Genomic DNA, 15,511 nt, shown 5'->3' on the forward strand with positions numbered 1-15,511 from the left:
CGGAGGTGTAATGACGCATTAGAGTGGGGGAGGCGTGACTTGAGACGAGCACGACGTCTCAATGTTCAACCACGCAATCACCTTATCAATGGAACAAGCACGACGCCTCAATGTTAAGTTCAACTGCAATCACCTTACCAAACTGAAGTCGGACAATCACATCAAACTTGGCTCCATAAAGAATACTTCATTCATTTTTTCCAGTTAAAGGGATGCAGTACTGCTTATAGGTTTAAAGGCAGTGGACACTATTGGTAATTACTCAAAATAATTATTAGCATAAAACCTCACTTGGTACTAAGTAATGGGGAAAGGTTGATAGTATAAAACATTCTGAGAAACGGCTCCCTCTAAAGTGATGTAGTTTTTCAGAAAGAAAGTAGTTTTCCACGAATTTAATTTCGAGACCTCAGATTTAGAATTTGAGGTCTCGAAATCAAGCATCTGAAAGCACACAACTTCGTGTGACAAGGGTGTTTTTTTCTTCCATAGTTATCTCGCTACTCCAACGACCAATCGAGTTCAAATTTTCACAGGTTTGTTATTTCATGCATATGTTGAGATACACTAAGTGAGAAGACTGGTCTTTGACAATTACCAATAGTGTCCAGTGTCTTTAAGGGACTCAATGTCAATTAGCGAGTTCTTTTACTGAGTTTGTTTCTTACAAACATGGGCAGAATCTGAGAGGATCTTCACATTGAACGAATTGGCCTGTATGACGTCATAAGCATGATTAAATTATGATGCGCTATTTCGGGAGTCAGTTTTCGAGTGTGCAACAAAATAGTGCGCATTTTGGCGATGTGCGCATTTAAAAACGCGCCATATATAAATCACATATACAGTTTGACAACGAGCATGAGCAATTCAAAGGCTGCTCGTGAAATGAGCGCAAGGTAAAACAAAAAGACTATTTAGAATTGAGCCTTTTTTCAAACTGCACCGCCTGTAAATTGATGAAGAAGGATAAGGGATGCTTGTGAAAGGCATTGTATGTAGCTAGACCTCTCATCGTTCGCACTTTTTACCAATTATTAGTATTTATAATTACAATTCTTTTACCCCAAACAAAATTAAAAAACAATCAACATAATAATAATAACATTTAAAATTTATATTGCGCCCCTTACATAAAAAATGATCAGATGCGCAGAACACATGTTAAAAGGTACAGAGTGGAAGAAAAGGACAAAGAAAAAGACTGATCACCAGGCCAGTGCTAAAACATGGCAACATTACTCACCTATGTATCTCATTTCACACGTAAACTCACACATACTTAAGTTTTCGATAGTAATATTGTTCTTATAGCAGAATACAACCATTGTATATAGATGCTAGTGTTAATTTGATTGTATCTTTCTCTGTTGCCTTTATGCAGGATGTTGCCAAATAATAGCATAAGCAGTTTAGCGCGTTCCGTAGCATTCCGTGATACTCCGAGTTTAGTCTGGTTGTAAGTATTGCTTTCAATTATTAAAAACAACTGCAAATGGAACATTTTATTATGGTTTACATTTTTTATGAAATATTAGCGTGGAAACATTTTAGTATAAAGCAGAAAAATTATCCAGACAAACTCGGAATCAATTCTTGAATAATTAATATATATTCAAATGAAACTGTTGTTTGATACAAGTTACCTTTTTTCAACTTTATGAACGCCTCTGTCTATTGATTCACTCTTTATACTAAATGTTTTATTTTCATTTAAATATTAACCATTTCCATGTTTGCCTGTATCTAATCAGCTACTTGGTAAAGTCAGTAATATTAATCTTCTTATCCGGTTATATCATTCCTTGCAGCGATATATCCGGAAATCCACTAGGAAGGCTATCTCCTTATAACTTCTCTTTATCTGGTAACGTCTCCATAATAAGTCTCTTGTAAGTATCTCTTTAGTCTCTTATTGTTTACAAAATGTTTGATTCCTTAATTAAATGGATTCTGGTCAACCTTATTCCATAACTATTACCGACACATGGCAGAGGGAGTTACCCCAAAACAAACAAATTAACAACCCAACAAACACACCGACAAACAAGCAACAACAGCAAACACATGCAACAACCGAACAACACAGTTAGTATTCCTACAATTTGAAAGATTCCGACTCTGATAGCCATATGAAGCCATTGGATAGAGACGTACACACTAAGAGTACCAAATGTAGTGACGCCAAAATCGGGCACTTCAAAATCAGGACCTGGAAGACCTTCTCTAGGAGGATACCCCCATACACGACTATTTATTCAATTTTGGGTTCATCGTGTGTATAAATTTGCTTATAGTCTATTTGATTTAGTCTATCGCCTAGTGTTTTATTAATTGAAATTGTGTGTTGTAGAATGGAAATAAAAACAAACAAACTTCTGATAAAAAATTAATGGGGAAACGGTTATTGTGAAGACGACCAAAGCAACAGCCTTGATATCAATGTGATAATATGAATATGATGTCTTGGCAATGTTGAGAAATGCTCACCAATGCCCATATTGGGTGTAAATCTCTTATTCTCATCTAGTTATCTTTCTTTTCTTTTTCCTTCACTTTGACAGTATTTCTGGTGACAATATTTTTTCTCTAGGGGATTGGTCGTCAGAATCAAGTAATTGATAATTAAATTAGCAGGGATTTGGTGCTCGCTAATGACGCGGTAATTTTGATTATTTAAACCGAAAACAAATTTATGGCATGTGTTGAAAGGGAAAGTTGCCGGCACTGGACAGTTTTCCTATTAACTGAAACATTTCCATTGATACTAAATTTTTATTCACAAATTGTGTGCTTTAAACAAGAATAAGCTCTTTGATTCAAACATTTTTTTATGAGTTGTTTCCGATCATTTCATGAATCCAATTAATTTGTTCGAAGTAGATTCACTTTTTAAAAACCATACTAATAGTTTTCCGTTTTGGAACATCATTTTGTTGACCATAGAAGTTTTGTTAAAGATTAAGTTTTTATTTGTTTTGTTTTCTACGGCACAGAACAATCAACAATTGTAACATAAGCAGCATTCATCGAGACACATTTCGATCATTCCGTGGTCTTTCAGTCCTGTAAGTTAATTAGGATTGTCATTAAAGCCATTATACACTTTCGGTACAGAACAAACAAAAATCACAGATTTACAAATAATTTACAGGGTTTACAGAAGATAATGGTGAAAGACTGCTCTTGAAATATTGTTCCATGAAATGCTTTACTTTTTGAGAAAACATTAAAACAATATCAATTCTCGCTAGCGGATTTATTATAAACACATGTCATGAAACGGCGAAACGCGCGAAAACAAGAGTGGGTTTTCCCGTTATTTTCTCCCGACTCCGATGACCGATTGAGCCTAAATTTTCACAGGTTTGTTATTTTGTATTATAAGTTGTGATACACGAAGTGTGGGACTTGGACAATACTGTTTACCGAAAGTGTATTGGTCTAGCACAATACACTTGAGTCATGATGGCTTATTCAGCAAAATGTTTGTTTAAATCCCAGTCATAACAATGTTTCCTAAACCATTGCTTCACTTCCCAATGAAGAATATATCCCAATTAGGAAGTCATGTTAACCCCATTTTAGTAAGAGTTAACTATTAAGTAGAATCATAATTCAAATTAGGAAATAAAAATAATATCCGAGTTTTGTAAGACGTTATCTGTGGTTGTTGTTATAAGTATTTGTTTTATGGTTTAATTTTCAACTGCTAAAATGAACACAATAATGCCGTAGTTTTAATGCCGACACAATAATAGGAATATGAACTTCATAATCAATCAGACTATAATCCAAATTAAATAAAACATTTCCCAAATTATTCAGTATCGATATTGGCTTTCTAAATGGAGAATTATAGATATCATTCTTAATAAGGCACAATCTTTAGGGCGTGTTACTGTTCAATTATTCTCGCATCTATTTCTAGATATCTCAGATAGTATACTATTTCACTGTATAATCATTTTGCATTTTCTGTTATCTTCCCCCAGGCATTTATCGCACAATTCTATAGAGTCATTCCCGTCTGGCTTGTTTAGGAATCTAAGTAAACTTGCTGACCTGTGAGTATCGAATTGTTCAGTTGACTGATATGCATGTTATTTATATATTCTTATCAAAGATAAGGCACAGTATGTGAAATACATTAAATACTAACCACCCCTATACAACTGATCCACGACCAACATCGAACCATTAAATCATCCCTGTCTAGAAAAAAATATGGTTTACATCCAGTGTGTGCCCCCCCCCCCCCCCCCCCCCATCCAACATCCAACTTCATGCCTTTGTGATGCAGTACTCTAAATGCTTCTTTATTGTGTTGGGGTGCACGAATCTAATTACCTCTTAGTGTTTTTGTTAGTCCATGGTCCCCCCCCCCCATGATGACTAACCTACCCAAATTATCACTGATTCTAAATAGTTGATGACCTCATCATTTCTCCTTTTCAGTCATATCGACCACAACCCAGCAACATCTCTACCTGAGGATCTCTTCGATGGACTCCACCGAATAGACGTTTTGTAAGTTATATCAGTCGCATCAATATCAACCATTTTTGTTTTCAATAATCATAGGTTTTCACTTTATTGTCATTGCCATAGGCTACGTATACATACAGTTTACAAAGTAACCCAAATACTTTATTGTGATCGATTTTATGAGGTTTCATTTTAACCCTTTAATACTGATTTGTTGTTGTAAAGTCAGGACTGTAACAGCACCATGAGAAATCAAAACACTTTCACAGAATTACTAAAAGACTATTTTTTCATTATTTTCTTAACTCAGTCTACTTTTGGGTTATTTGAGTTAATAGCTACAGTTTCTTTATTTGGACGGAATCAACATGAATGAAATCAGGTCTGTATACAATGACAAGGCGAACAGATTTAGAGTTTCCGGAAACTTCAGCATGAAGAGATTCAAAAGTTGTGTACTGGACGTCATTACTTTTCACAGAGACAGATAAAGTAGATCTGTACAATATTGCAACTCCTCCACCAGTCTTGTGAGGTCTTGGGATGTGATGAAAGTAGTAGCCAGCAGGGGTACACTGACGACATGTTAAGTTGTCGTGTGGTCTCAGCCATGTTTCTGAAACGGCAACAAGGTCCAGATCTTTCTGGAGAACAAAATCAGCAAAATCGTCATACTTGTTACAGATGGACTGTGTGTTTATATCACAAAGGCTGAGTTGAGATTTGGCTGGAGTCACTGGTACTGGAACAGATGGGAGTGTAACAGGGGGTTTATGAACAGTTCTACGGAGACCAGCTTTTTTACCACGATGTGTAGGTCGGTAAACAGTGCTGGGATTTACAAAAAGGCCAAGGTTCTGTAATGATAATATACAGGAAGGCAGCAGAGTTGTAGCACTTGTGGATGGGGCATAACGGGGAGTGAGAAGCTTGTTTCGTGAGTAGGAATTTGCAGAGTTTGGACTAGCTTCTGCTGAGTTTGAGTTATTTACACCTTCAGGGCCAAATCAGTGGAGAAAGAAGCTCTTGAAGCTGCGTAACGTTCTGAAATTGCAGTGATTATTTGTCTATTTATTTATTTCAGGAATTTAGAAGGAATGACAATTACTAATATAAATTCTCGGATGTTCGAGGAACTATCGACCCTTCAGCATATGTAAGTGCTTTTCATTAGATAGATGTCATTAATTTTTTTACAGTAAGCTTTTGAGCGTTAAAAAGCTCTGAATTCGCAATGACTCATTAAAAATATACAACCGTAGTAAGAAAGGACAAATGTAGGGACACCACTCGACAAACAGTAAGAAAACTGTAAGAGCAGAGTTAACACGATTTAGCTGTTAACAAAAACAAGTTTGAAACTTTAACTGAGATCCTGTTGGACTGGCATCTTGCAGGTAAAATGTGTTGTTAAGTCCCTAGCTAACTTCACTTGCGCTCACTCACCCGTGATATCAAAGACGATGGTTTATCTTCAAATCAATTCAAATCAAATCGAGACACATTTGTTTCCTTACTTCTTTAAAAAATATCGACAAGTACATGTAAGTAGCAGTAAGCATGGTAAATGTAATAAATAGAGTATGGGTTGTTTTGATAAGCAGAAGCTTGTGAAAAAAATAGCCAGACAGATAAACAAAGAAACAAAACAAACATCATACATTCAAACAAAAGAACAGACGAACATAAGACATTGATGAACCACTGACGACCCTTGTCTCTAAAAACAAAATGCAAATTATTCCGTGTGTTAATTCCTAAACCTTTGTTTCCTGTTGACAGTGAATTTTCCAAGTTTGACTATTGTCGTTACGCTCCACACGTTCGAACATGCACACCAAGGTCTGACGGTATCTCTTCATTTGAAGACCTGTTGAAGGATGGTATATTACGTGTATCTGTATGGACTATTGCTCTACTTTGTTTCTTTGGTAATGTTGGTGTTCTCATCAGTCGATTCATGATGAAAGCCGAGAATCGTATTCACTCACTAGTAGTCATCAATCTCTGCAGTAAGTACACTACGAGTTTCAGTCCCCCAAATTCATTCAGCTACCTAAGCACAAACATTAGGTAAGCACGACAAAATTATGCTTACCAAACCACGGTTACCAGCCAAATCAGCTTGCCACATGTACAATATGTGACTGGTATCCAACCTATTTCTGGCTATTAAGCAGAAGTTGGGTTTATGAAATTTGGCCCCAACTTTTAGCGTAACCAACTTCCTTTTGTACGGGTGAAAGTTAGAGAGAATTGAGGGATACACGTTGGATTGATCTCAGTTGCGGCTTAAATCATTCTTAAGCCATGTCCCTATTATGGCTTAGGCTGTAACTATGGATAGATCAATGCAATTTATCCAGGATGTAGCAGAAGCAACCAGCCACAGGCCACAGCCACAGCCACATGCTTTATTCGACTTTCCTTGCACTTGACGATACTTTGATGTCCCAACTATTGGTTTATGTTATTTATTTATTTGTATTTAATATTATTTCATATTATTTTCTTATTTTAAATGTTTTTTGTTAAAAATAGATTATTTTTTGTTATTATTTATATTATTAAGTCTGAACTGATGCTCAACTGATACAGAAGCTATGTTTAAATCTGGTCTTTCGGGGACTAGTTACTACCTAACAAAACCTGATCACAGTTGTGGACATTATGTTGCTTCACTTATAGTGAATCTAAAACGAAAGACGTATTTCGTTGCGAGACTTTTGATTTCTTCAGACATGTCAAAAGAAAAACAAATAGATATTAAGTGTAGGTCAAATAACAACCAATACAACAATAAGTGCATCGGCTAAACGCACAAATAATATTAGGTAGGAAAGACAAACATTGTAAGTAAACAGGACTTGGCCCAAGTCTACAAGTCTACTCATATCAATGTTCCCTTTAGAGCATACGATTTCTGAGACGACATCCCCTAGGGGAGTATAGCGTCTTTTGGTTGCTTGCTTGCTTGGTTCATGCCAGAGAGCGAGCACGTACTGACTATAGACGTCCTTGGTATGACAGTCAGTATTAACTTGTCAGTATTAAAAGCCGAGGGGTAAGATGAGAATAACCATCGTATAGCTTAGTTTGAAACTAAAGACCGCGTCAGCATTCAACATTCTGAGAAATACTATATAACGTATATCAGAAATGGCTTTCTTGAGCCTGTAAAAGGCCACTAGATAATCCACACACATAGTAATCCTAACACAGTCTGCTTCAGAATTATTATATTACACAAGTCATTGTAAATAATTGTCAGATGGTTTGTCTTAACTTATTAAATTTTAAATCAAAAAGTTATTGAAACAATGGAACACAATCTTCAAAGCTGTGAGTTGTATACAAGAAGTAAAATCTACTGCATTAAGATTGAAGATGTTTATTTTACACTTGTGCAGAACAGTTATTATTTTTATAAAGGTCGTTCTGTATAATTGGTCTAGTTTAGAATAGAAGAACACACCCCTATCAAAATTGTGGCGCACCGGGACTTATTTTAGACAATTAAGGACTTGCAGTTTGTTGCAATGAGTTCAGTGTTCACTGATAATCACGTGTTTGGTGTTGTAGGTATGTAACTTAATCTGATTGGTACTCGTTATCCGGTACGACAGACTTATGGCTTGACCATTGACTCCCTATAAGCTCGGACGATCCAATCTTATTTCAGAATGCATCACATTGCACCATATCGTAATACTTGTTTGTCTTTTACCTCTCTCTAGCTGCTGATTTCTTCATGTCCATTTACCTCATCATTATTGGCTTCCATGATGTCAAGTTTCGTAATTTCTTCAACATGTATGCTCTTGAGTGGATGCAGGGATCTACTTGTAAGTTCGCTGGTTTCCTAGCCATGTTCTCCAGTGAGGTGTCAATCTTCATGCTGACGTTCATATCCCTGGAGCGCTTCATTTGTATCGTATACCCCTATAGGCTTCACAGGTACGAATTAAAAAAAAAAGGCATTTTGAAAACACTTTAATTGTGTGATTATTAAAAACTAAAGACCAATATTTTATGTGTGTATAAACTTAAACAACCCTCGAATGGTACGCGCGAAATTTGTTTTGTAATGTTTTGTGCAGGAGTGTGACGTCACTTAACGAACTTTATCAAACAGTTAGTTGTTGACGTCACCGTGACATGTGTTAAATTGTGATAATTTTCTTAAAATGGCTCAATTCCTTGAAAAAATGGGTTTTGAAATAGTATGATGGTTCTTTAAAAAAAAACTGCGGGTGTTTTAATTTTAGCATGTTAGTTTTAACGACACCACTTTCTTAAAGTAACTTCCTTCAAAGTGTATATACCTACAAACAGTATAAGCTGTAAGTAAGTTCATAACTCCATACTCAATGCTACCAGCTGCTCGGTTTGTCAACCTGTACGCCTACAGTAATGTATCTATTAAAACAAATCAGTAACACATTTGGCACTTGTAAGTGTCTCTAATTGTCAATCATTCCAGTTAATTTTATAAATGTACAATTTAAAACTGTATTCGTGCAAAGTTTAGCATGATTTGTTTCTTTTCATGTTAAACAAACAGATTGACAAGCAAAGAGGCCACTGTAGTGATGTCGGTTATCTGGTTCTCGGGCGCCCTGGTAGCGTGGATTCCGCTCATCAGTGTGGGTTATTTTGTCGACTTCTACGGCAGCAATGGGGTGTGTTTCCCGCTCCATATTCACGACCCGTGGCTACCAGGATGGGAGTATTCAGCCTTTGTATTCCTTGGACTGAATGCGAGCTGCTTCACTGCAATCGCCATTTCTTACACTGGTAACATCACTCAATGAGCATCACAAATTTAAATAGAAGGTCTTCGGGATGATAGGTGGCAGCAAACACGCCGAGTAATTTGAGGGGTAGAAAGATGGCGCGTGCACGCGTTGTTAAAGCCATTGGTGCCGAATGTTGGCTTTGAGTGTGGCTGTGGCTGCATGGCCCAAAAGGCGTATTCTTCAACACTGTCGTAGTAGCCAACGGCCATAGCCGTTGCCAAAGTCTTAGTTTGGACATGGTCTAGATAAGTGTTACATTTACACTGTTGAAGTGATTTATTGTGTTGTCACCATTTACAGTTTAAAATGCCAGTTTCATTGGCAACTTTTTATTTTGTTTTGAGGACCAAAATGGAAATAAGCTTTTTCTAGCTTGTTTGTGTCATCCTCGACAATTCTTCGGATTTATATGTCTTTTACGCTCGTTATGATTTTGTTTTTCCATTTGTGATATTTTAAAAGACTCTATGGAGATTGTCTAATAAACGAAATTGTGGCAGTAATAAGAAATGAACCAGGGCAGACAATGATCACTGTGATCAGAATAGCTGGGAAACCTTATCAAATTGTTCTAGCTTTTATAAAATAACTCTAATGTTTTCATTACTCTTTGTTTCATCAGGAATGTTCATCAGCATACAGAGGACCAGAAAAGCTACGACGAATATCGGCAAACGCGGTGACATGAACTACGCCAAGCGTTTCCTTTTCGTTGTGCTGACAGACGCCCTCTGCTGGCTGCCCATCGCCATTCTGAAAATTCTCTCACTATGCAGCTATAAGATTCCTGGTGAGTGCTTTGATTGACCATTGGCAAGATGCGGCCATCTTGCTTTTGTTCATTCAAGTCGATAAACCCAATAGAGGTTGAAAGGGAAATAGTCTGGTGCCCTGATATGGAAAGAGAATGAACAACAGTTTGTTCTTATGTTGAACCGTCTACTTACCTTAACCAAACAAATCTGACATGCTGTGTTGATTTGTCCATCAAACCTACCCTGATGAAATGACGTTCATTAAAATTCAATTTGGATTTTATCAAATCTGAAAATTTGTCGCTGACACTTGGACAAGAAATCAATGCATGAAGTTGAGATTAAAAACTCTATTCATTAATTAAATTGATGTCATCAACATAATACGATTATTACATGTGCTGCTCAGTACGACCAGTTTGTATAGAGATAGCCTTGCTCAAGGCAGTTGCATTATTCGCTCCAAAAGACGCCGCTGTAAACCCATCCGTATACCCTGTGCGTGGTGCGTGCGATCACACCGCATGGCCCACCCGTATACACACTGTCACATCGTGCGACTACTGTGCACATAAGTCATCCGCACTCGTACCACTAACCGCATGCGGCCTCCGCATGCGGATAGTGTACGTGGGCATCGTGTCGTGCGATGTTACGCAAAGTGAATACGGGTGGGTTTTTATACAGCGGCGGTCTTTTTTCGGAGTGAATAATTCGACTGCCCTGAGCAAGGCTAGTATAGAGACCGTTTTAGTACGGTGCTCTAGGTGTGCCATACAAACCATCAAAATGAGACGATGTATAACCTTCCTCTATGGTATAACTCACTAAGACTTTATCAAGTGCTTATGGCACTCCTGGAGGTCCATCGATTTTAACTTTATATTTCATCTTTCTTTTCTGATTGTAGCAACCTTGTATGGCTGGATCATCGTGTTTGTTTTACCCATCAATAGCGCCCTCAACCCAATCCTATACACAATCAGCACAACCTCGTTCTCACAGTGGTTCCACAAACACGTTAAGTTGCGAAGGCGAGGCGAGGGTCGTGGTAGTCTTAGATTCAAGAACGAATTCTCGTCCATGGGAGGTACAAGCATTTATTTTGTATACAAATCTAGTCTTGTTTTAAGATGTAATTAAGTTTACCGAATCCAGCCCGCACCGTATCCGCCACCAACTTCATGGTCAATTTATATTTTGTTTTACTTTTTACTTTTTATGTTAGTTTTTATACGCTATTAATTCAGTAACATTTGTCATCTCTTCCTGATTTATTGCTTACAATCTTGTAGAAGCAGCTTAAGTCGGTTTGAAAATGAAAAACCGTGATATTATACTTCATTACGTTTACAGACCACTGCATGCCAACTGTGATTATTGTAATGAGACCCTATGACACGCTTGGCAAACTTCAGTTAATTGGGTTTAAATATAGTCGATGATCTTATTACCCCATTCACCTGATTGAAAATGCTTTGTTTTTTAACAAATTGCATTATACGTTCTATACCTAAAAAACATAAACTGTGTGCGATGCAGGTTAGATTGACTGCCTACACTTGTACTGATGTTCGACATGACGTTAATGCACTGGACACTTTTGGTAATACTCAAAATAATTGTATGCACAAAAAAATGCTAATTACTTTGTAACAAGCAATGGAGAGCTAAGAGATGTTAAATCTGCATCGTGGATAAAGAATATTGATTGGTTGATGGTATAAATCATTGTGAGAAGCGGCTCCCTCTGGACGAATGTGGTTTCTGAGACAGAAATCATTTCCTACTAAATTATTTGATTTTGATTTCGAAGACCATCAAAATTCGATTTTTAGGTTTCGAAATCAAGCACATGAAAACACACAACTTCGTGTGACAAGGTCTCGAAATCAAGCACATGAAAACACACAACTTCGTGTGACAAGGGTGGGTTTTTTCCATCATTAACTTCGGCGACCATTTGATTTCAAATTTTCACAGGTTTGTTATTTTATGCTTTTTTGAGATACACCAAGTGAGAAGACTAGTTTTTGACAATTACCAAAGGTGTCCAGTGTCATTTAAGTTGCCAAACACAAAGCTATTAAGTTTGGGGATTAAATATTTAAATGAAGAGGTGTTTTGAAGACGCTAATTAAATTTGTTCTTTTGTTTTTAAAATATATATATGTATGGACTACTTGGCGTATGGCAAGCTATGAAACACTATATGCTACACTGACTTAGAACGAATACTACGAATAGTATTACTGATAGCTATGAGTAGTCTCAGTGCATGGTATGATTGTAACCGTCATTGCATTAAGATGCTATGTCAGATTTTTGGCCGATTTGACCCCAAAGTTTTGATTTAAAATTTAATAGGTATTTTGAAGGGGTCGAGAAAGTTACAAACTTTAATTTGAGCCATTGCTCGAAAACGTCCGCCAATTACTAGTTGCAGTGAAATAAAGTGCTAAAAATTAGTTTTTGTCGGGATCCCGACAATATACCACGTGACCAATTCTTATCTGTTTTATTAGAAACGTGTTAAACTTTGTTCATGGTTCCTGACCTTTAAAAGTAAAAGATAAACTTTTTTTGTTAGAGCGGGTGATACTCTTTGAAATACCATTCACTCAAAAAAATCTATGTTTTAATGTTTGGGGCCAAAAATCTGACATTACATCTTTAACACATAGAAGACTAAAACAATGCTGTTCCCTTACTAATAATAAAGACGATAACTTGAATGTTTTTGAGAAACCTCACTCGAACAGGTTGAAAGAGGAAGGTACTTAGGGATTCAAGTTGATTAAATTGTTACCTTTGATTTGCACGTCAGAATTGTATGATAAATCAGTTGCTTTTAGGGTTCGCTCTCGTAGAATAAACAGACACATAATTAACACGCTGCCAAAGATCATTGGACTATGTTTAAACTACACTCTACAATAGATCCGCTGGTCGTCTCTGCTACAACTTTGGAATGTATTTCGATAGGCACGGTTTCACTATACGATTATCTCCATGCCATGCTGTTGTTCCTAAGCCAAACATTGAATGCCTATAAAAAAAATCCATAAGAAATGCTGATGCTAGTGTTTTCAACTAAATACCTGCTCATGACCAAAAACATCCTTTAAGGTTATTGAAAGCTTCGAGAACGTGTAAAATAAGTATTTATTAGTTTCGTGTGTTGTGGGGATTTTTTCATTTGTTTTCTTGCTGGTGTCTTAACTTGATTGTTTTGAGGTTCGTCGTCGTCCACGTTTTTCTTTTCGCAAATTTGAAATATTGAAATATTTCTCCATTTAACAGGACCATAGTGTAAAACAGCCTCTGAGCTGGTATGTTTTAATTTCTAACTTTTCACATAAACAACTTTTTCTACTAGGCCTACCCCCTTTGAAGTGCACACTCGGAGAGACATTTAAAGTCAAATGCCTTGCCTTCTTCAAACAAGTAACAAATGTCATTACTGGGATTCGAACTCATACACTCCAATGGCAAAGCTTTTTGGAAGGTGACACCAATACTGAAGACTACAGTAGTATTGTGACAATTCCAATAAAAACGATAATAATTATAGCCTATGAGAAGAGAATGTTTTAACAAGACTGTTTTACGTGCCTTTTGTTTCCATGTCAACTCGAATTATATCATTATTATGTTGTGTAATCTGTCCATGCATTAGGGCGGTTGAACTCCAATACCGATCATCCGACTGAGTATAGTACTGTACCGAAGAGATCATATGACAGTAACTCGTCCCCAGTCGCCGAAGAACCTCAGTGCAGCTCCGTCTGACAGACGCAACTTGGCAACGCGAGACGCATCACGGACGCTAATAACTCGTTGGAAACATTGGTATGGTCTCCCATGCTGAGTGCGCAGCCAACAGTCATCGTATGCTGAGATAGTTTGGGTATCTTGACTGATTTACCTATTGGTAATACACACAACTATAACAAGATAGTTGCTTCAGAAAGATCGGCTGTCAAATCGCGGTGAAAAATTCAATTTAAGATTCAGTATTCAAAAAGTATTTTTAATGTTCATTTGTAAGACGTGTTACGTCGCCAAAACTTGAGAACATGGGGAAATTATAAAAAAAATTCAGTAGTATTGAGTAACCCTAATGTGTGAACACTTGTTCAAAATCAAAAGGTTTAATAATAAACATTGGTGGTAGTACTTATGCATACCTTACAAGACGATACTATAGCAGCGTTACCAGTACGTACATAACCGTCCAATGAGCAGTGTACTATAAGGCTCATAGTTTTTATACTGTGTCATAACCACTTATATTCATAAGAGTTACAAACTGGAGTTACCATGATGCAAACCTTCTCGTTGATACAAAGCTATAGTAGTATGATTTACATCAGCATTATTTCAATAATCTAGATTTCCCTAATGTAACCTGTTGTTGCAATTGCAAAGAACAGTCGCCGAAGATGCAGAATTGACCCGAAGTGGTTTTGTTTTTTCAGAGCATGCTATTTTTAGAATGTGAGCAACTATGACTGTTCATGGTTAGTGTCTATTTTGTTCATAGCAAAGCGTAAGGATCGTTTAAAGTCTCTACCATAAGCACCCTTTTAAGTACACGCTGCTTTTCCTTCTCGCTTAACCTGAAGGTTCCCATGTTCAAGTTTCGGTCTCATGTCTTAGGACCCTTTTCCAAACTTAGGGCTTGGGCTCCCGGCTCCGACTCAGGCTTAGTCTGTTAATTTGAACCTGGAGAAAGCCAAAGCCTGAGCACTGGACTTTGACGGAGTTTCGAAAATGGCATAGTTTCTGCCTTGTTCGATGTACAAGGTTCGGGTTGCCCACATCAGGAATAAGGGAATAAGCTCAATATATGACGAGTAGACCGCCCTCTTGTTGTCATTAACGGCCCCAAGGGTAATTTCACAAAATCGCATCACATAATATTGTATTCATGCACCTTTGCCCGCTTTATGTACAGCTGTTTTAAATATCACTCGAGATTATTCGTCTTTGGTTTGGAAAGTGCTGCTGTATTATTTTTATTTATTTGTTTATTTATTTATTTTGCTTTTTTAAGAAAACACCGTTGAAATTGTACTTATATTATACAAATTACAAATGTCTTGTTTATAAACTGGGACAATTCTGACATCTTAAGAAATTGTAAATTATAAATGTATACACAATATTTATCTTCTATCTTCACTACTCTGCACATGACTGTAAAATATATAAAACTTTGTAAAAAACAAAATATATATATATAATTATGTGTACTATGTCGTGACTTTATGCATACTTTGTATTAAAAAATAGCGTATTTGTATAATGCTTGTTAAGTTCGATGTTTTTATTCCTAAGTCACTCTTGTCCATTTGTGTTTAGTTAAGTGGAATAACTACGTTTAGTAATAACTTTTAAATAATTGTCAAGCATTTGGTTGGAAGCCTACATCAGCTTGCGGTAGTTTAAAGCATTTTGAGCAAA

At 36.7% G+C, this 15,511-nt stretch overlaps 1 protein-coding gene across 2 annotated transcripts in view; it reads left to right on the forward strand.

Annotated features, from left to right (window-relative positions):
- The window catches only part of LOC139936328 (relaxin receptor 1-like), a 138,927-nt gene extending 123,844 nt beyond the window's left edge, over positions 1–15,083 (forward strand). For both annotated transcript variants that reach the window (XM_071931122.1, XM_071931123.1), the window contains 12 exons: positions 1,385–1,459; positions 1,812–1,892; positions 2,997–3,068; positions 3,996–4,067; positions 4,459–4,530; positions 5,573–5,644; positions 6,271–6,500; positions 8,226–8,445; positions 9,053–9,285; positions 9,910–10,077; positions 10,953–11,132; positions 13,722–15,083. In XM_071931122.1, the coding sequence (XP_071787223.1) occupies positions 1,385–1,459; positions 1,812–1,892; positions 2,997–3,068; positions 3,996–4,067; positions 4,459–4,530; positions 5,573–5,644; positions 6,271–6,500; positions 8,226–8,445; positions 9,053–9,285; positions 9,910–10,077; positions 10,953–11,132; positions 13,722–13,834 (1,588 nt within the window). In that variant the 3' untranslated portion in view covers positions 13,835–15,083. The remainder of the gene's footprint in view (positions 1–1,384; positions 1,460–1,811; positions 1,893–2,996; positions 3,069–3,995; positions 4,068–4,458; positions 4,531–5,572; positions 5,645–6,270; positions 6,501–8,225; positions 8,446–9,052; positions 9,286–9,909; positions 10,078–10,952; positions 11,133–13,721) is intronic.
- Positions 15,084–15,511: the final 428 nt, after the last annotated feature.

This window comes from Asterias amurensis, chromosome 4, assembly GCF_032118995.1.
Source record: "Asterias amurensis chromosome 4, ASM3211899v1".
Lineage (NCBI taxonomy): Eukaryota > Metazoa > Echinodermata > Asteroidea > Forcipulatida > Asteriidae > Asterias > Asterias amurensis.